This window comes from Eptatretus burgeri, chromosome 2, assembly GCF_056783735.1.
Source record: "Eptatretus burgeri isolate ZD-2024b chromosome 2, Ebu_testis_v1, whole genome shotgun sequence".
In the NCBI taxonomy this organism is placed as follows: domain Eukaryota; kingdom Metazoa; phylum Chordata; class Myxini; order Myxiniformes; family Myxinidae; genus Eptatretus; species Eptatretus burgeri.
In genome coordinates, this window is record NC_140962.1 from 80,937,390 (window position 1) to 80,958,634 (window position 21,245).

General features: G+C 45.6%; 1 protein-coding gene across 1 annotated transcript in view; it reads right to left on the reverse strand.

Moving 5' to 3' along the window:
* The window catches only part of UBXN4 (UBX domain protein 4), a 77,044-nt gene extending 57,093 nt beyond the window's left edge, over nt 1-19,951 (reverse strand). Inside the window, exons 1-5 of the mRNA XM_085870020.1 lie at nt 19,795-19,951; nt 17,871-17,973; nt 17,750-17,778; nt 17,142-17,260; nt 16,705-16,861 (exon numbers count right to left, since the gene is read on the reverse strand). Coding sequence (XP_085726146.1) covers nt 16,705-16,861; nt 17,142-17,260; nt 17,750-17,778; nt 17,871-17,973; nt 19,795-19,873 — 487 coding nt within the window. The 5' untranslated portion in view covers nt 19,874-19,951. The remainder of the gene's footprint in view (nt 1-16,704; nt 16,862-17,141; nt 17,261-17,749; nt 17,779-17,870; nt 17,974-19,794) is intronic.
* Between the last annotated feature and the right edge of the window lie 1,294 nt (nt 19,952-21,245).

Here is a 21,245-nt window from a genome sequence, read left to right on the forward strand (position 1 = left end):
ACAACACAAATATAACTAAAAGGGCACTCAGAAGAGTGCATACCTCCACCAAGCAATGCCTGATCCAGTAGTACAGATTTGGGCCTAATAATTTTTTGAGATATCATGCTGTACTTATATCGTTTTTGGCCCCATCTCTCAACGGTGAAGAATGACTTTGAAAATTAAAAAAATTCTCGCATCCGGAACCGGATCTTCACCAAAACTGAATCAATTTGTCCTCGTCACACACCCAAACTGTCCACCAAATTTCATCCGAATGCATGCACAACTTTTTGAAATATCCTGCACATAAACAGATTAAAAAAAAAAAAAGATGTCATGCATTAAGCACGATACTTGCAAAATCGATGAAATAAACGTGACCTTAAAAATATTTGGTGGTTGAATTAAATGACCAAATATGAAAATCCTGTTCGAATTTCAAATCATTTGGATGAAAATTGAGGATTTTAGAAATTTCACCTCAGTTGTTGACTTTTGTCCAACTAATACGTGCCCGTAAAAAAAAAAAAAAATTAATAGATAAATATTCAAACCGCGAACAACAAACAACAACCACACAGGCCGTTTCTTCGCTCTCGAGTGCCTGTACGTGCGTGGCCCGGAAGGTCGCATATTATTCGCAGTTACGATTCTTCACAATTTAGTTTTAATACCCAAATATTCAATTAGCGCCAACGTATTTTACCTTTTCGCAATGTCTTGGCAAGGAAAAACAAAAAGAGAAGAGAAGAGAGAGAAAAAAAAATTACTTCCTGGTTCGGAGCATACCAGCACTCTGATGTTACCAAAATTTATGCACCGTCTAATATGAAAACGATCATAACTTGGGGCATTGTGTTTATCTATAAATGCGCATAAGAAATCGAGAAATTATTAGAATACACGAAGTCATCACTCTCCGGAAGCCCGTACGTTGTAACCCGTAATGGGGAACGCGGCTGAGCTTCCCTTCCCCATCGGCCACGCAACAACGTGTCTTGTCATTGGTTTGGTAAATAAATGGCCATAACTTGGGAAGCACTTGTCCGATTAATATCAAACCTTGAAAAGGCACATCCTCAGGTCCCCAGCAATATATCTGGCAAGTTTCAATTAGATCGGACCAGCGGTTGTCGAGAAACAGCACACACACACACACACACACACACACACACACACACACACACACACACACACACACACACACACACACACACACACACACACACACACACACACACACACACACACACACACACACACTGCTGGAATTATAGATAGATGTTGACCTTTTGGATCACGTTGACCTCAAAAATAATGTGTGGTGGACTTCAGTGAGAGGATATGCAAACCCTGTTCAAATTTCAAGTCAATTGAATGAAAATCTAGGATTTTAGAAACTTGACAAAGTTATTGACCTTTTGCTGATGTTGAGCTTTTGACATCAAAAACAATGGGCTTCTTGCTTATGACAAACTCTACCTGGTGGTGAAGTTTCATGAAGATCGATTTTAAATTGTGACCTGCAGGCGATTGACATACATAGACAGAATAACGCACATGACCAACCAATATACTTGGTAAATCTTTGATTTTCACAAGTACAAGTAACAAACAGACTGACAGGGGTGAAAACGCAAAGCTCCTTCCACCTTCAGTGGCAGAGGTAATTATTATATTGCTACATATAAATCTCACACATTTACAATAGTAAGCATGTCTGCTTGTGGAACTTGATAGAAACAGCTACCATACATGAAACCTGGAAATGAGCACAAGCATACACAGGATAAAATTAGAAAACATCTCAAAATGCAAAGCACATCTGTTTCTTTGTACTCTCACTAAACTTGATGAAAATGACAGTTTAAAAAAAAAAAAATATATATATATATATATATATATATATATATATATATATATATATATATATATAGATAGTACATTTTATTAACTTGCATTCTCCATATTCTCATAATAAAGGTTTGTTGAAGATTTGATACCAAAAATTAAATTGGTAAAAATGTTATGGCCCAGACAGACACACTGAAGCTCAATCTATAATAGTCAAAGTCAATTTAGTGTGTGCGTGTCCTCCATAACTCCAAAACCATGAAACCTAGTGACCCAAAACATTGCAGGCATACCAAAGGAACTCCAAGGGAGTGCATGAATGAAAACTTGGTATTTGGGTAAAGTTAAACACACGTTTGAAGATAATAGATGGCTTACCTTCATGAAAGGCTCATCCTTGGTCAGCCCAACTTCACCTCACAAGGGTCTGAGCTGCCATTTTGATTTGGCCTATTCAAACATGCCTTGCCTTGGAAAATTGATCTACTCCCATGGACTAATTAAAGTATATAATCAAAATATTATTTCAGATTTGAGAATCAGATCTCATGGAATAAATAAGTGTCGAAATCTGGAGTGAAACCTGAAACTTTTAATGAACTACCAATTTGCCAAGCGTTGAAAATGTTGGCCCACTAACAAGGAACGTGAGCTGGGTTTGGACGATTTGCCTGCATCAGTTAGAGAGACGTGTTTCCTGAGATCGAGATAAATGATGTGTTTGTATCTGTGGTATCCGAGGTGCAGCGGAACATGGAGGGAGAGAGCGTAGCAGTAACTCCGCTTTATTGCGCGTCCGGATGTACATCCCTGCCACCCCTAGCGGGCGAGTCATGATATACGAAAACCCAATCACGTGAAACAGCAAACTCCTCCCCTCCGAAAATGACAATTCAAATGATGAAATGACAATTATAACATGACCAAACGAAACCAATCAACATTCAAAATCCTCCAAGTACCGCGCCGTCTCCTGACCCGCCTCGGACGGGCAGCGACGCCAGACGGCCCAGGCTCAGACGCCTCCCGGCTTGTTCGAGGTGACACCCTCGCTGGACTTGCCCCATCCGCAACAACAACCGCCCCGGCCGACAAGCTTGCTCGTCGTCCTCGAGCAGGACTGTATCAGATGAACACCCCGCGGGCGTCGACACGTCCGGCCCTGGCGATACGTCTAGCCACGGCGACATCACTGGTGAGGATCCCACATCGCTCGGCACGGGGGGGGGGGGGGGCGGGGGGGGGTGACGCTGAAAAGCGATCATGCATTTGGTCCACGTGTCGCTTCCACACCTCCCCACCATCAGTCCGCACCATGCAATTCGCTGGCCCCAGTACCACAGAGACCACAGCCGGCACCCATTTGGAATCGTGGTAATAATCACGTACCATTACCCGCTGTCCCACATCAAAACTGCGCAGCAGCGTCGGGCGTGACACCCCCGCACTCACTGACCCTCCCGGTCGCAGCAAATCCAGTCTGGACCGCAATGCCCGTCCATAGAGACGGATGGCAGGAGAATCGCCCGTGACAGGATGAATCGCGTTCCTGTATTGGAGCAAAAAGACATCGACCACCGTCTGCAGAGTTGCAACACCCCCCCCCCCTGCGCAAAGCCCGTTTCAACATCTTAACAAACGACTCCGCCTGCCCATTCGTCGCAGGATGATACGGTGCGGACCTTAGATGTCGAATACCATTTTGATACATAAACTCATCAAATACACCTGCGATGAACTGCGGACCGTTATCAGAGACCAGAACCTTAGGTAATCCTTTATTAGCAAAGATCGTCTGCAGTTTTTCTACTGTAATGTTTGCTGATGTATGCTGCATCACTACAACCTCCGGCCATTTAGAGAATGCATCGATCACAATCAAAAACATTTTGCCATTAACCGGCCCCGCAAAATACACGTGGACCCTCCTCCAGGTCCTGTCTGGGGTAGGCCACAGTCCCGAAGCTCGACGCGGGTTATCAGCATCTGTTTGGCACGTGGTGCAATGCTTAACCAACTGCTCAATGTCTTTGTCCAACACCGACCACCACAACAGGCTACGAGCAAGACTCTTGGTTTTCACGACGCCAAGGTGACTGACATGCAGTTCTTCCAAACACTGCTGCCTGAACTTCGGTGGAATCACCGCCCTCATTCCCCACATAACGCACCGTTGGACCAACGAAGGCTCTGATGCGCGCAACGCGAAAGGCTGAAATGCCGGTGTTGAAGGTAGATCGCTCCAATTCCCCGTAGAAATCGCCTGGACGACACGGGCGAGCACTGGATCATGAGTCGATTCCACCGCGAAGTGTTTGGCCGTGATCGGCCTGCTTTGGACCTGGCCCAGCGCGAACACATCAACCCGGTCGGCCGACTCAGACGCAGCTGGACCCTCCACGCAAGGCAAGCGCGAGAGCCCGTCACAGTTAGCATGCTTTTCGGTGCTTCGGAACTGAATATCGTAATCGTAAGCAGCAAGAAACAGACACCACCGCTGTATCCGAGTGGCCGCGACCACCGGTACCCCGCGTTCGGGTCTCAGGATGAATTGAAGTGGTTTGTGATCCGTCTGCAAAGTGAAATGCCACCCCAACAGGTATTGATGAAACCTCCACACACCCCAGACGAGGCTGAGAGCCTCGCGCTCGATCTGGGCATATTCCCGCTCTGCTGCGGACAGGGACCGGGATGCAAAACAAACAGGCCGCTCGGAACCATCGTCCATCCTGTGGGAGAGCACTGCCCTGATGCCATATGCAGAGCTGTCACATGCCAATAAGAGCGGACGCACAGGCTCGTAGTGCACGAGGACCGTATCCTCTGTGAGCAGCCGCTTGACGCGGTCGAACGCTGCCTGGTGTGCAGGCCCCCAGGCCCAGCGCTCATCCTTCCTGAGCAACCGCGTTAACGGCGCAAGCTGTGAGCTGAGCCCACGCACGAACGCACGAATACTGGGCCATACCAATGAACGAGCACAGCTGCGTCTTGTCGCGAGGCGGTGGCATGTGCTGAATCGCCTCCACCTTCCGAGGGCCTTTCAACAGCCCCTCCGGCGTGATGATGTGCCCGAGGTATTCCAAGCGCTGTTTGAAGAACGCGTACTTGTCTCTGTTCAAGCGCAGGCCGCACGCTTCTGGCTTCGTCAGCACTTGGGCAATGTTCGCAAGATGCTCGTCCGCCGTTTTCCCCGCAATGAGCACATCGTACAGGTAGGTCTGAGCGGGCAGGCCAATGCAAACCTGATCCATGGCTTTCTGCCACAAGGCCGGGGCCGAAGCAATCCCAAAACAGAGTCGGGTATATTGATAGAGCCCTTGACACGTGTTGATTGTCAAAAGGTCGCTACTCCCGGGATCCATCGGCAGGTGAAAATATGCATCACGCAGATCAAGCTTCGTGAAGTATTGACTCCCCGCCAATCGTGCATACATTTCATCGATTGACGGCAGTGGATATTGCTCCACGCTGAGCCCCGGGTTAACCGTGGACTTGAAGTCCCCGCATAATCGGATGTCTCCATCCCGTTTCAGCACCGTGACGACCGGGGTGGCCCAATCTGAGTACTGCACCCGCTCGATCACTTCACAGGCCTCCAGCCTATCCAGTTCACCCTTGACCTTGTCCCTCAGGGCATACGGCACTGGTCGTGGTTTACAAAAACGAGGAACCACCCCCTCCTTCAGGAAGAGCTTTGCCCCCACACCCTTGAGTTTCCCAAGGTCGTCGCAAAACAAACCTTGATTTCTTTGAAGAATCTTCTCCAACTGATCCTCCCATCGGCTCGGCACGGGTTGCACAAGGTGAACGGCAGCCCAGTCTAGCCTGGATGCGGGTCAGCCAATCTCGGCCTTGGAGAGACGGACCCTCCCCGCACGACGTACAACGGAAGCGCGGCGACCTGGCCTTGGTACCGCACAGACACGTCTGCCATCCCGACTGGCGTTATCTTCTCGCGGGTGTACGTGAACAGTTTGAGGTCCGACCTGATAAGCTTCAGGTCGTTGAGTCTACGCGCGGTCTGTTCGCCGATGATCGACACCGCCGCTCCCGTATCAACCTGAAACGTGATCGGCGTGTTGTTCACTTCGACTTCCACCGTCATCAGGCGCACCGCCGCAGGGCCAATTGAAAAAATGCCCCACGGCACACATGCTTCAGATGACCCACCTTGTGACAATGTAAACACACGGTGTTTTTAAACGGGCACACATGCCGCAGGTGTCGACCTCCGCATCCCAAACACGTCCGCGGGGTCACCTCGCCGCTCGTGCGGCCACGCGGCGACGTCCGACCCCGGTCCGCACCGAAGGTCGTGCGTGCGTCCCGGGGCACTCGGGACACCGCGTGGGCCCCGGGGCCATCCGGCATGCTGATGGTGGCGGTGATGGCCCGAACATCTCCGAGAGTCTGCTCGACAGCTGTTGCAGTGTCGACCGCCGAGGTTAATGTAATGGCTTCACCCTTCAGCCGTAGAACTGCCGAAACCATTTTCGCATCTTGCAAACCAGAAATAAAAGGATCTCTCAGCCGAGCTGGACGCTCCTCTGCCGTGAACTTGCAGGTCACGGAAGAATGCTTCACCCGCACCACGAAATCAGCGACGCGCTCCCCTGTACCTTTCGCGAGGCGATCGAACTGGTATCGAGCCAGCTATAATGACTTCTCCGGCGCCATGTGTGCTTTCATCTTCTGCACAATGTCCCAAAACGACAGTGTCCCCACTGGGCTTGTTCGGCGCCACCAAATCACTTTGCAGTCGATAATGTTCCGCCGATAGCGAGGCGAGCAAGATCGACTTCTGTTTGCTCTCGTCGACCACATCATTCGCGTGGAAATAGCACCCCAACTGTTCTGAAAACAATTCGAAGTCGTCTCCGACGAAAACGGGCACCTGTCCATGCGCCGTGACTCGTCGATCAACCATCCTCGTCAGCCAATTGTGGTATCCGAGGTGCAGCGGAACATGGAGGGCGAGAGCGTAGCAGCAACTCCGCTTTATTGCGCGTCCGGATGTACATCCCTGCCACCCCTAGCAGGCGAGTCATGATATACGAAAACCCAATCACGTGATACAGCACATCATCTATGGTTTTTAAGTAATTGTGTGGCTGAAATGGCACTGAAGATATGCCTGGTCATACTAAACACCGCATGAAGACGTCCAGAGGCACTTTTTTATTTTAAGCAAATGAAAACTTGATAAGCCGCCGGAACTGCTGGTAAACTCAATTCTGCAGTTTACATTTTGAAATTCAGCTCTGGTTCAGAGATTTTAAAGCTTATCGCATTTTAGATGTAATTAAATAAAGGCAAGAACACTGCCCGGAGAGTTGGGAGGGGGTGGGGATGAGGGGAGGGTTTGGAAGGAGGTAAGTGTGTGGTGAGGGGAAGGGAAGACAGTGCCACAGAATCTGGCTTTATTTTAATTACAACTAAAACGTGCCTTTATTACCGTCTCGGAGAGTTACAATTGCAGAGATGCCAACTTTTGGAAATCAGAATTAGGGAGGATTTGCAACCGACACCAAATAATGTGCGCGAAGCGCACATCTCGAGCGCGGAGCGCTCGACCCTTGCGGCGGGGTCCAGGGCCCGCCTTAGGGCCCTGGAAGCTCTGGGGTTCTAGACGCTCTCTAATGCCCTCTGAGCCCTATTTTGGAGCATTTAACATGTTAAGAATTCCCACTTTTTGAACAAAAAAGGGGAAAATTGTGCACTTTTTAATGTTACATGTATGTTAATATTAGTAAGTTAGGGGACAATCAAAGATTAACAAAAAGCACAAAAGAAGCAATATTTTTCTTACCTTACTGGCTGGTACTACTGCTGCTTGCTTTTGTTAGGGTTAGCTTTGCTGAGTACTACTGGTACTACTGCTCCATGGCAGCTTTGCTGAGTGACAGCTGTGTGGCTCTTTTAGCCCTTCTGATTATGTCTTTGCTGTATTCTCTCTGGTAGCAAGGGGTGCTATGAGCTAGTTTTTCAATTAAGAGAGCTTCCAGGGTTTTGACACTCAAATTGGGACGAAATTCAGTATGATTCTTCCGTACAAGACTGAGTGCCCGCTCACATGATGCGTTCGAATGAGGAATGACCAAGATTCCCTTCATCACTTTGCTCAAATTAGGATACTTCTTGGCACCAGTGCAGGGATCTGTGAGCTGTGAAATCCGATGCCACTGCTCATCCACTCTCACTGTCTCAGTAGCAATTGTAGCTATGGAGGCGTCTGCCTGGTAGTGAGCGAATTCACTCTCAAGACTGTCTATGTCACTATCACCGCCACTGAACAGACAGGGGAATTTCTTGATGAAAAACTCCACACAGTCAAACCCCACTTCTTGGTGTAGCTTAACATCCAGCACCTGAGCATGCTTGGCTAATTCATCATCTAGCGGCCAGGTTTTGAAGATGTAATTGCAGGCTTTCACATAATATGAGCGAACTGCACTGAAGAAACCTTGGATGTCTGACTCACTCAGAGTGAAGGTGGATTTCTTGAGACTCCTTTGTTCCCTTATATACAGTTTGGCATCGTTCCCAATCATGAGGTCCTCATCATTCTTCTGATGATATCTGTCAGAGAAGGGTACATTTACCAGAGCAACCGATGACACCGATGGTTTCAAAAACCGTACGAAGATATCTTTCAGAAGACCATTCAATTCTCCGTGCAGGAGATGAATACAGGGTTCGTCTCTTTGGAGCAGAAGATTCCCCTTCTCAAAAAGCTTGTTAGCATATCGAAGGAAGAAACAATAGAGTTTTGTTTGTGGAGACAAGAACATCCTGTTGACACGTTTTTCTCTAGATTCCTGCACAGTGTTTGAGGAAGATGCGCTTTTAGTTGTAGAACTCGTAGTACACTTAGCCGTAGGGCGATCACACTTGCGTTTACTGCCAGCAGAAGAGGTCAGACTCGTAGTACCAGATCCAATTTTACGTTTGAGGAGAGAGCTTGAGGTAGGTGCAGCCAAGGAAGAAGACCTCTGATTCGAAGGTTTTGCTGAGCTTCTATCAAGTGATTTGGCAAAAGCAGAACTTAACTTGGGTCCTTCTTTGCCTGTAGATGGGACTATCACAGTCTTTCTCGACTCTGAAGGGATCTGCTTTGTAGATGAACGTGATGAAGGGCCGGTGATGCTACCTGCTCTCAGCATTGGTTTTGGTGCTGTCCCTGCTGTCTTCTTCGCAGCAGATACTGCAGTGGTAGTGGTGAATGCTGCTCCACTAGTGCTTGATCCTGCAGTGCCAGTACTGGCAGTAGATACAGTGCCATCCTTCTTGCTCGTTGTTAGAGTCTTGGCTACAGTTGGTTGCATTTTTCTTCGTACTTCTTCTTTGAAGAAGAGGCGAAGTGGCTCCCACTGTTCAATCAGCCTGTCTAGGCACTGACCAAGGGACAGCCACCTTGTTGCGACATGCTTCAGAATCTTGTGTGTCGGGGCATCACAGAGTTCTTGCAGTGCTTTCACTCCTTTGACGCGTTTACTACTTTTGTCCAAGTAGTAGTAAATATCGATGAGAAAGTCATCTAATTCAATGTGTAAGGCCTGAGCCGCCTTCTTGGCCGTATTGTGCATCATATGGCAAGGGCATCCCATGATGTAGCACTCTGGATTTTGTTTGTGGATATAAGCAGCGACTCCTTTGTGCTTGCCCACCATGACAGAGGCATTATCAGCACAAAAGGAAACACAATTTCCCCACGGAATTTTCCTGTCACTGAACTCATGATCAAGCAGTTTGAAAATGTTTTCTCCAGTGGAATCTTGTTTGCACGCAGGCAAACTTAGCAAACCTTGCTTCACAATCCCAGCACTGTTGTCATAGTACGAAATCAGGACAGGATATAGCTGGGCCTCACCACTGTCATTGCTACCGTCTGTAGCTAGGCTAAATGGAGCTAGTCTAGCAATATCGGCAATAGATGAAGCAGTAACATTTGACAACTCACCAATTATTGCTGAAGTTTTTGTTCTTGCACATCCATACTTTGAAGCAACTTTTGAATCTGGAAACATCTTTTGAAATAGAGGTCCAGCATGATCTGAGACTGATATGGGCAAGTTATGTTCCACAATAAATCCACTAAAGAGAAGTTCCGCTCGGGTAACATCCTCTTCCTCGCTTGTCCCTTGTTTGGTGAAATAATTCAGAAGTGTACCGGTACTCGTGCTCGAAGATCTCTCCTTTGCAATGTCTGTGTGCCGTTTGCTTCCAACGTGCTTCCGAATATCATCGCGACCTCCGTGCTCAACTGAAATATCAACGCTGCATACTGTACAATACGCATGATGAATTCCTCTTTCAGACTTTCGAATACACGGGTATTGGAGACTTTATTCGGTCTTGTACTTCTGAGACCATTTCTTGGTCTTCGTAAGCTTCTTTTCTGCCATTTCGTAATCAACATCGAGGGCTTGAAGCATCGGTAACTTCGAAGTCGATGTTCCACAGCTGCAGCGCGACTCATAGAACTCTAGCGGCTGTTAAACACCGCACGGTGGTCGCGACCGCCGGGCTGGTACGGGGCCCAGCTGCATGCAGTGAGCGTATCGCATGCATATACACTGTGCATACATACCGCATGCACTGTATTGCACACATACCGCATGCACTAAATCTCAGTGCATGATCGCATAAGCGAGATCCAGACCCAATGTTTCGCTGCTCCTCATTTGAATTTGCAATTTTTTACGTACAATTTGGTAGCAGCGAACGTTATGGAGTTACCACATGCTATACGTAGCAGACGATGCTTTTCATTCAATTCTCATACTAGTACATTCTGATGAGTGAACAGTGCAAAAATATCAAAATTTCGGGAGGATAAGGATAGTGGTCGTAAGGGCGGGAGTTTGGGTGAATTTTCGGAAGCCTCCCGATGAAATCGGGAGGGTTGGCATTGCTGCAATTGCATAAATAGTGGGTACACAGGGTCAGAGTCGCAGTACGAATCTCATCCCTCAAGGGAAGCCCATGTTATAATCTTTTAAAATGGTACATGCTGTTTGAACCTGTCTGAATGTACCGTTTGAATGTACCTCATTTTGTGCAGTCCTGTACTAAAATGCCGAGAGAAGGGACGTCCAGTTTGACATCCACCCGAAGGACGGGAGACGGGGGGGGAGAGGATGGCATGAGGGAGGGGAAGGAGAAGGGGTAGGAGCAGAGATCCAGTGTTGCCTGACAGAGTCAGGTACCTTTGCTCGTGGTAAATAAAGAAACATGGAAGTGATTAAAAAAAAAATTGGGGGACGTCTTGCATTTATGAGCTGTAGCAGAGACTAATCAGGGCTATTTATAGTCACTATGACTTTGCCCTTTCAGATTTTGACCGAATTTTTAATTATATTATCCATAGTCTTACAATACATGTTTGTTGAGAATTTGACGGCAAAAGTTCATTCGGTAAAAGCGTTATGGCCTGGACAGACCGACTGTATATGTGTTTTTTTTCGCTTTAAAAATGTTTTTCCCTGCAAAAGAGTTTTGCAAAATGGTGCCGTGCACATGTGAAATACAGTTTGTAACGTAAAATGTGATTTTAAGATCTCAATTGTCCCCTGTGTGTGACACACACACACACACACACACACACACACACACACACACACACACACACACACACACACACACACACACACACACACACACACACACACACACACACACACACACACACACACACACACACACACAGTGGGAAAGTGTTGCGTGACTTACTTTTGCCTTGACTTGATTGACTTCACTTGAGAGATTGGGGGGGGGGGGGGGGAACCTGCCTTGACTGACTGACTGACTTCTGTCATTTGTATTTAAACTTCAAAGCATTAAGTATGCTTAACTTCACAAATCCAAAATTTCTGAAAACCAAATGTTATCAATAAATACTGGATTCCATCGTTAGCCCACAGATTCAATTTATTACAAAGTTTTTTGAAGTATTGTTTAATTATACAGTTGGAAAAGAGTTTACTCGCTTTAAATAAACTATTTAGGTCAGGTCAATTTTTTGGTACTGCCACTGGTAAGGGCCCTGTCACACCTTGACGTTTTAGCCAGCGTATGGCAAGGTATCAAAATGTATGTAAAACGCTGGCGTACGCTGAACTATTGATGTTTTTAAAAAAGTTTTGGGCGTATAATAACGTGTTGGACGTATGCATAATGTATTAGTAACGTTCACGTAACGTTTCAATCACATATAGATAACTTATACCAACGAATGCTGAGCGTGTTGTCGGTGTTCACAACCTATGCCCAACGATAGTCTAACTTATGCATAGCGTGGCAGCGTATCGCCGACGATCACGTGGCGTTGGCTATTAAAAGGCTGCGGCTCGACGATTCAAATCATAACCGCACTAGACATCGAAGTGTGAAGCCGCTGTCACACCTTGACGTTTTAGCTAGCGTATGCCGACGTATGAAAAATTTGCCGAACCAAGCTGGCACACGTCGAATACATTATGGGTAAGTTTTGTATACGTTAAGAGCACACTGGCATACGTCGTAGTACGCTGGCAGACATCGTAGTATGCTGGCATATGTCGTCATACACCGAGTACGTCGAGAAATTTTCAGCATGTTGAAAATTTCGACGTACTCGGCGTATGACACAGGTTTTGCATACGCTGGCATAAGTTGTAGGCACGTTACGCGATCGTTGACACACGTTACTTGTACGTTACTCATAAGTCGAAACACGTCGACGTAATGGTTAGCGTCAGTGTTCCAGACTCCCTGGTTGTTGTTGTTTTTTTTTTCTTTGGCATTTCGATTTCTAGTGCGGTTATGATTTAAATCGTTGAGCGGCAGCCTATTAATTATATTATATTATAACCGCACTAGAAATCGAAGTGTCAACATCACTGTCACGCCGAAGAAAAAAAAAAAAAAAAAAATCAAAAACAGGGAGTCTGGAACACTGACGCTAACCATTACCTTGACGCGTTTTGACTTATGAGTAACGTACAAGTAACGTGTGTGGACGTGTGCCAACGATCGCATAACGTGCCTTCAACTTATGGCCAAGCGTATGCGGAACGTGCGAGTCATACGCTGGCATACGTCGAAAAATTTCAAGCATGGAAAATTTGTCTAACACCTCGGCGTACTACGACGTACGTCAGCGTACTACGACGTATACCAGTGTGCTCTTAACGTATACAAACTTACCCATAACTTATTCGACGTGTGCCAGCGTTATAGCCAAATTTTGCATACGTCAGGCATACGCTGGCTAAATTGTCAAGGTGTGACAGGGCCTTTAACACTTAACCCAGTACTACCTGTCACATGGTCGAGTTGTTGGCGACTAAACCAGCTCCCGCCGATGAAAGGAGGCGGCGGCCCGAAAGAACTCCATCAAGTGCACAGGTTAACGACTGTAGGATTATCATAGTATGTGAAAAGTTCAACAGACGACTGAATACAATTTGTATACAACAAGCCAGAAAAGATATCTCTCACTCACCTTGCAAAAAGCTTCAAAAAAAAAATAAAAGAGTTGCGAATATAAGCTGTCACGCACGAAGCCGAAACAGCAACAAATACAGTCCCAACTAGAACGGGCACTCATAGAGCGCATACCTTCGCCGCCACTACTTTTTTTGTTCTTGGTATGAGTGTGGGGAACTGGTTTCATATGAATGGTCTTATGACACAAACCACATATCTATAATGTCATGACCCCCCCGACTTTTGGGGGCTACGGACTAAACAACAATCAACTCACGTCGTTTTGGCGAGTCTTCACTCGCAAGCTCGGTGAATACAACGTTTCAACAAGAGAAGGTAATCTCGTTTGATGCTGGTTTCATGCAAATCGAATAAGAATTGACTGAGTTATGCCGAAAACCGCATATTTTTCAAGGGCGTGACCCCCCCCCCCCGACATTTTACCCCAACCGGTGACATGTGTTATGACGTCATTGTGTCACAAGATTGGGCATTAAATTCTGAACATTTTGGTGCTGCGTTCATCTAAAGCGGACAAGAATTTACCGCGTTATGACAAAAACCGCATATTTTTCAAGGTCGTGACCCCCCTGACCTTTGACCCCTAACCAGTAACAAGAGTATGGGCGTCATTGTGTCATATTGCATATCACAAGATGAGGCGTTGAATTCTGAACATTTTGGCGTTAGTTGCATGCAAATTGAATAAAAATTGACCGTGTTATCGTAAAAAGACGATTTTGACCTTTTCGTGACCTTGACCTTGACCTTTGACCCGAACGATCCCAAAATCTAATCAAATGCTTCCTGGCTAATAACCAATCATCCCACCAAATTTCATGCAATTCGGTTTAATACTTTTTGAGTTAAACGAATCACAAGATTACAAATAAATAAATAAATAAATAAATAAATAAATAAATAAATAAATAAATAAATAAATAAATAAATAAATACACGCCGACCAAAACATAACCTTTCGCAGAATGCGAAGATAATGATTGCAAAAAAGAGAAAAATAAAAATATGACTAAATGACAACAGATATATCATGACAACATGGAGAAATATAGTGACGTGCAACTGGAGATAGCGCAGGTGAACCCCATCACGCCAGAAAATAGCCAAAAATAAACCCCTTGCTTCAGCATGCATTACAGAGTAGTTGCATCAAACCCTCAGATTCTAGGCTTGATAAGTAATCTTACCTTTTGTTCAAATATATCACAGTCCCACAAGAATAAACAATCATCCAACTAGAAAGGCACTCGGTAGAGCGTATACCTCCACCACGTAATGCCTGATCCACAAGAACATATCGGGCCCAACGCATTTTTGAAATAGCATGCTATATATCGTTTTTGGCCCAACCTCTCAATGGTGAAGAATCACTGAGAATTAAATAATTCTCGTATCTAGATTCGGATTCAGATCTTCACAAAAAAATTGAATGCAATCGTCCTTGCCACACACCCAACCTGTCCATCAAGTTTTATCCGAATCCGTCCACAACTTTTTGAGATATCGTGTTATATATTCCTTTAGCCCCATCTCTCATTGGTGAAGAATCGCTTAAAAAAAAAAAAAACTAGAACGGGCACTCAGTAGAGCGCATACCTTCGCCAACGCTACATTTCGCCCCCCCCCCCAGAAACCGTTGATTGTGAGGGTATTTAATCCCATACCACATCTGCCATCTCATATGTTATGATGGCTTAAAAACATTAAATTTCCTGTCATATCGTATGTCACAAGATTGGGCATTGAATTCACAACATTTTGGCATTGGTTGCATGCAAATTGGATAAAAATCGACCGCACGATGGCAAAATGACGATTTTAACCTTTTCATGACCTCGACCTTTATACTCTTAATTTTGTAATTGGTATTAGAGTGTGGGGAACAGAACAGTTAACATTTTGGTGTTGGTTTCATGCAAATTGGATAAGAATTGACCGTGTTATGACTAAAACCGCACATTTTGCAATGTCGTGACCCCCCCCCCCGACCTTTGACTCCCAACCGCTAATAAGGGTTATTACGTCATTGTGTCATGTCACATATGACAAGATGGGGCATTGAATTCTGAACATTTTGGCATTAGTTGCATGCAAATTGGATACAAATTGACCGGGCTATGGTAAAAGACGATTTTGACCTTTTTCATGACCTTGACCTTTGACCCAATCGCTCCCAAAATCTAATCAAATGGTCCTCGGATAATAACCAATCATCCCACCAAATTTGCTGCGATTCAGTTCAATACTTTTGGAGTTATGCGAATAACAAACAAACACACATATTCACAAATAAATAAACAAATACACAGCGATCAAAACATAACCTTCGCAACAAAAGTTTGCGAAGGTAATTTATCAGATCTGGATCCAGATTTGGATCGTCATCAAAATCGAATAAGTTCGTCCTTATCATACACCGAATCTGACCACAAAATTTCATCCAAATCCGTCCACAACTTTATGAGATATCCCGCACACAGACAAATAGAGAGAAAGGGGTGAAAACATAACCTCCTCCACCTTCGGTGGCAGAGATATTAATTAAGGAATAAGGATATTTGATCAAAGTATATATGAACTACACCAACCAAACTGAGTATTGGATTAACGGCTAAGCTGGCTGGCTTAAGATCTTGAGATGTTGAATTTGAGCCCGTTTTTCCGTTAAATAACATAGGGTTGGTTGACTCAGCCTGTCAGCCTTCCAAGGTTGGCAAAATGAGATCCAACTTACTGGAAACAGGGGGCATTGCATCAGACACCGCCGCTCTCCCAGCAATGATGCAACCAGCAGCCACAGGCTGCATACAAAATAATGAAAATTACACCAAACTTAAAGTTTTTTAAAAGGGGGCTCAGAGAAGGACTCAAACATCAACATCCAAACAAATTTTGCCTTACCATACACAAAACTAGCTCCAGCCATAAAGTTGGCCGAGGCTCCATTCGTAAATTAACGTTGGTCATCTGCTCAATGATCTATCATGATGAAAGTTGCAGCATCATAGCCTGGCACCTGTGCACACAAGATTAGCCCATAGGGGTGTTCGTCTTCACAAACATCAAGTTTTCTCCAACCTCGACCACATATTATTTTCGTCAAAAGCAGACTTACAGTATTACTGTGAAGAAAGAGTGTGGAAAATGGTGCGACTGCCACGAGTACAAATGACAAAGCACTTTTATTGGCTGAGCAGAGCAATGAGTGGCTTGGTCTCTTTGTCAGACAAGAAGAATAACAAGAAGAAGAACAAGAAGAAATACTTAAATTGGTGGTATTCTAACACATCTGGTTAGCACAAAATATTTTCAGGACTATCCTTGATAAGCAAATGTCTGCCCAATTGTAGGACAAAACTTCAAACATGATTTTACCTGCAGCTTGACTCTCAGATTGAGATTCAGATGAGGGAGATGAAGGAGATGAGGAGGCTTGAGCACCATCGTTGAGATGGGTGTCGGGTATAGGTTGAGCTCCATCATTGCAAGCCACTTTTTTGCCATCACGACAAGCTTGCTGCTCCTGATGTCGCTGAAAAACCATCAACAATTGGTAGTGACTGAACTCCCACCCCACACCCCTTAACAACAAAAAAAACAACACATGCACTCAACTCAAGTTTTACAAGGTTATGTTCAAGACCACATGGCAGGTAATGGACTGTACACAAATGCAAATAGCACAAATTGATACAAAGCTGCCCAACCTGCCCTCCCAGAATCATGGATCTATTCCTACAGAATATGCCGAGAGCCCAAGACCATCCCTTCCTACTGACGTCATTCAACCTGTCCAATGACCCGAAGCAGACCTTTACAACGGTTTCCAGTGTCCTTAGCAGTTCATCAGCAGAGAGCCCACCAGGGGCAATTCTCAAAGGAATGCCGTTATCTCCGATGAAGAAGCACGAGGGAATGGCTGAGACCTCATCTGCACAGCGAGTCAAGGATAAACACAAGATAGCTAGGTAGATCGGCTTCCAGTGACGTTGTACATAAATAAACATATCATCATGGAATGGACCTTCTTCAATCCAATGAGGACAGGTCTCCTGTTATCATTACACGATGACGACTTTCCATAGCAGTGTCATTATTAACAACTGGGAGCAAAGGAACCATGCACTTTTCTGCAATTTCTTTTCGAACCATTGGAGATCATCGGGCTATTTGACGGCAATTACCGAACGCAGAAAAATAGCACCATTGATACTCCTCTCCTTCAAAACAAGTCTAACATTCAACACATTTCAATCCATCGATGGCGGTAGTATTGCACAATTCCTTGCGTATCCATTAACCAGATGAAAATTCACCTAACATGGTGATTTGCGAGTGGGTTTTTGTGCTCCAGTTAATGTCCGTGACTTGATCGCAGTAGGATTAAAATGGTACTATTTTAATAGATAAAAAAGGATACAAATTGCACAAAATTGCGTGCACGTCTCACTGCATGGAGGGGAAGAGGAAAGAAAATTACGGTCGTGGTTCGACTTGCATGAGAGAAAAACAAAACAACAACAAAAGGAAAACAACACAACCTTTTAGCATCAACCCGGACCGCTACACAAGACTCAGAGGCCAGTTTGACCACACGAGCATCTTCCCAACTATTACTGGTCTGTTGGGATGGGGCATCTTCACCTGGAAAAACAAAGCACAGAAACAATAGCAGAGTGTTAGATCACGCGAGTCGACTTTCTCAAGGTTATTAAACACAAATAATCAGAGTTGGATTGCATTATAATATTTGGTCAATGGTCATGGTACGCCGTCATCAGCAGACCATGTATTGTAAAGGAACACCTTTTTGAGTGGAAGTTAAACTGACCATCCTGTCTCAAATCGTCTTCATATTTAAGGAACTTATGGTATATGGCTACATGCTATAGCGTCGGTGCTGCCAAAGCAGTTTTTTGACAAAGATCATCCTGGGTGGTTTGCCATTGCCTTCCCAGCAGTAGTTAAGAGAGGAATTTGCAATTTTTTCATGGTGCTGGTGGTACATCGCCTACTCGACGGGAAGGACACCATGGGATCTTTAACGTCTAACCAACGCCGGCAGTCGGGACACCCAGTTCCACATCCATTTGAGGGACGGCACATACATTGATGAATCACCTGCCTGTGAAACACTAGAGATTCGAGCCAAGGAGACACAGGGTGCGTAACTCGAGGCCATCCCATCAGCTCATTACCTCCGCCACCAAAGGTGAAGGAGGTTATGTTTTCACCTCTTTCTTTCTGTTGGTTTGTGTGCAGGATATCCCAAAAAGTTGTGGACGGATTCAGGTGAAACTTGGTGGACAGGTTGAGTGTGTGGCAAGGACGAATTGATTCGATTTTGCTGAAGATCCGGATCTGGAGAGGAGAATTATTTAATTTTTAAAGTGATTCTTCACCATTGAGAGATGGGGCCACAAACAATCTGGTACTGGATCGCATGATATTTCAAAAATGTTTTGGGCCCGATATGTTCTCGCGGATGAGGCATTGCGTGGCGGAGGTTTGCGCTCTACCGAGTACCCATCGAGTCGATTATGGGCCTCTAAAGTTCCCTCATTTAAAAAGCTGAACGTACACTGGGTGGTACTGTGACCAGGCATTTTGGAATTCATGGAATTGTCCGTTTCATACCTCTCCACGATTCCATTTGTCCCATAATCTCAGACGAGATGCCAATTACCATAATGTAGCTGGCCTGTACATCCAGCACGACCTCAACGTGATCTCGGAACAATCTTGGGCTTCTACTTCAACCCTCATGGATTATTTAAATACTTCAACCTCCTAGCTTCAGGGGGGGGGGGGGTTCGCAGACTGTCCTTCACAAGGGATGGTGCCCCTTCAACCCGCAAGAGGGCCGCTGGAGGCCTCTTCCTTTAACCCTGCCTGACGGTCAGTCGTTTCATTTTCCACCAGCTAGTCATCTGACTGGGGGGGGGGGGGGGGAAACCAAAGCGAATTCAAGGAAACATTTACAAACTAACGAGCAATGGAAGGAAGAGGTATCATCAGTACAAGCTGGGGACTGCTACTACTTCCTTAACGGCCCCAATCATTGCCACCGTATTATGGGGTCGATGTGGCAACGTTTTTCCCACCGAGGTTTTCACGAATCGGCTGGCCAGGCCTGCCGCTAGATTGAAGGCGATTTGGGAAGGAGTTTGCAACATGTTCAGTTGGCCAACGACGACCCTGGTTCTCATCACGACAGCCGCGATGGGAAGAATGGCGGCGCACACTGCACGCGAACACCCAATTACCGGTACACTGGTATTCATTTCGCCGACCTCAGAAGGATGACAGGCTGAGTGAGTCAACCTCGTGGTGTATTAATTTAGCGGACCGACAGGAATTGAACTCAGGACCCTAGGATCCACAGCCACCACCCGAACCGCCGAGCCAACACCAGGTTCATAAAAACACCACCAGTTACAGTTACAGTATCGGCGGGATTCTTACCGGCAACAAACACAACGAAAATAGCTCTCTTGAGCTTGGCCGAGGAAATCGCAGACGAAATTGGGCCCTGGAACCACATGACGTCACCGAGACCGGGAACAACCAGACTGCACAAACAGTTGCTAATACGATGACATACCGGAAGCGAACTTAACTTCGATTCCAATCGCGTTTATAAATCTCATCAGGTTATATTCCATTAAAACGAACTCTTAAGTCGCGTTTTCTTTCCTGAATATTAAATTTTAATTTCGTAATTTTGCCTGCAACCGAACTTTGCCGAGGGAACAGTGCATTAACTAACATACACCGCCTTAAAATAATGTCATTCCCGTAACAGGAAGCAAGCGATAAAGCATCTCGAAATGCGAATCCCGTTGGCGTCGGGTTTATACCGGAACGAAACGACACAAAAACAAATTTTTTTTTATTATTTAAAATAATAACTCGCGGGCACTGTGGCCCGACAGGACCCCTTGTCGGCTCCATCTTCCGTGGGTAATGTGCTGCGGCCCATTCATGGGAATTTTGTAATTTTGGACATTTTTCGCTCACTTGGACTTTAGTCCGGTGAGCTTATGCGATCGAGCAGAGTCCGTGAGTGAGTGAATCAACCATCGAGCCAGTCAGCTGTGACGTCACAGGCATCACCACGAGTCCGTGAGGTGAACGAGTTGAGTTTATTCTCCATCAGGCCAGGTCTTCCAGCGCATGCGCAGAACAACTCCGCCCCCGCCCAATCATGACGTCATCAACCCCCATACCAACACATCACACTTTGCGAAAGCATACATCACTCGCAGTCAACTGCCTCCTTTTTAAACCTTAAACAATCCCTTAGTTTAATAATTTGGGTTCTCAGTACTCATTCGTCAAAAAACCCAAACAATAAAACATCACACTAATTAAAATACATTTCCCTTCTATCCAACCTGTCATGCAATCCTTCAAAACTTTGGAGCAAGTTCAAGGTTATCTTGGAACACTTTCACTTGTTTAGTTTGGGTAGCTCTGAGCACGCTGAGCATTGTTCTCGGTTGTCTGTTCGTTAACACTTCTGAAGGTGATTTCCCAAATTAAGTAGGTGTAGCTTTGCTTGTCAAGAAGAATCTGTTAAGCTTGGTTTGTGAAGCCTCTCCGGTATTTCCGATTTTGGACATTTTTTTCTTAAAATGACCGACATGGCGTTCTGCCAAACTATTTGTCGCAGGTTGCCCTGTGGCAGTCAGAGTATGTTTCATGTCATTTTCCATGAGAAACTCGTGGAACTCGGCACTGGTAAATTGGCTGTGGTTGTGTGTCACGAGGTGCTCCGGCAGGCCAAAATACTAAAAACATGACGAAGGCTCTCAATAATGTTGGTGGCAGTAACGTTTATCGAAGGGATTATTTCCAGGTACCTTGAAAAAGCATCCACAAGCACAAAAAAAAAATTTTCACAGGAAAGGCCC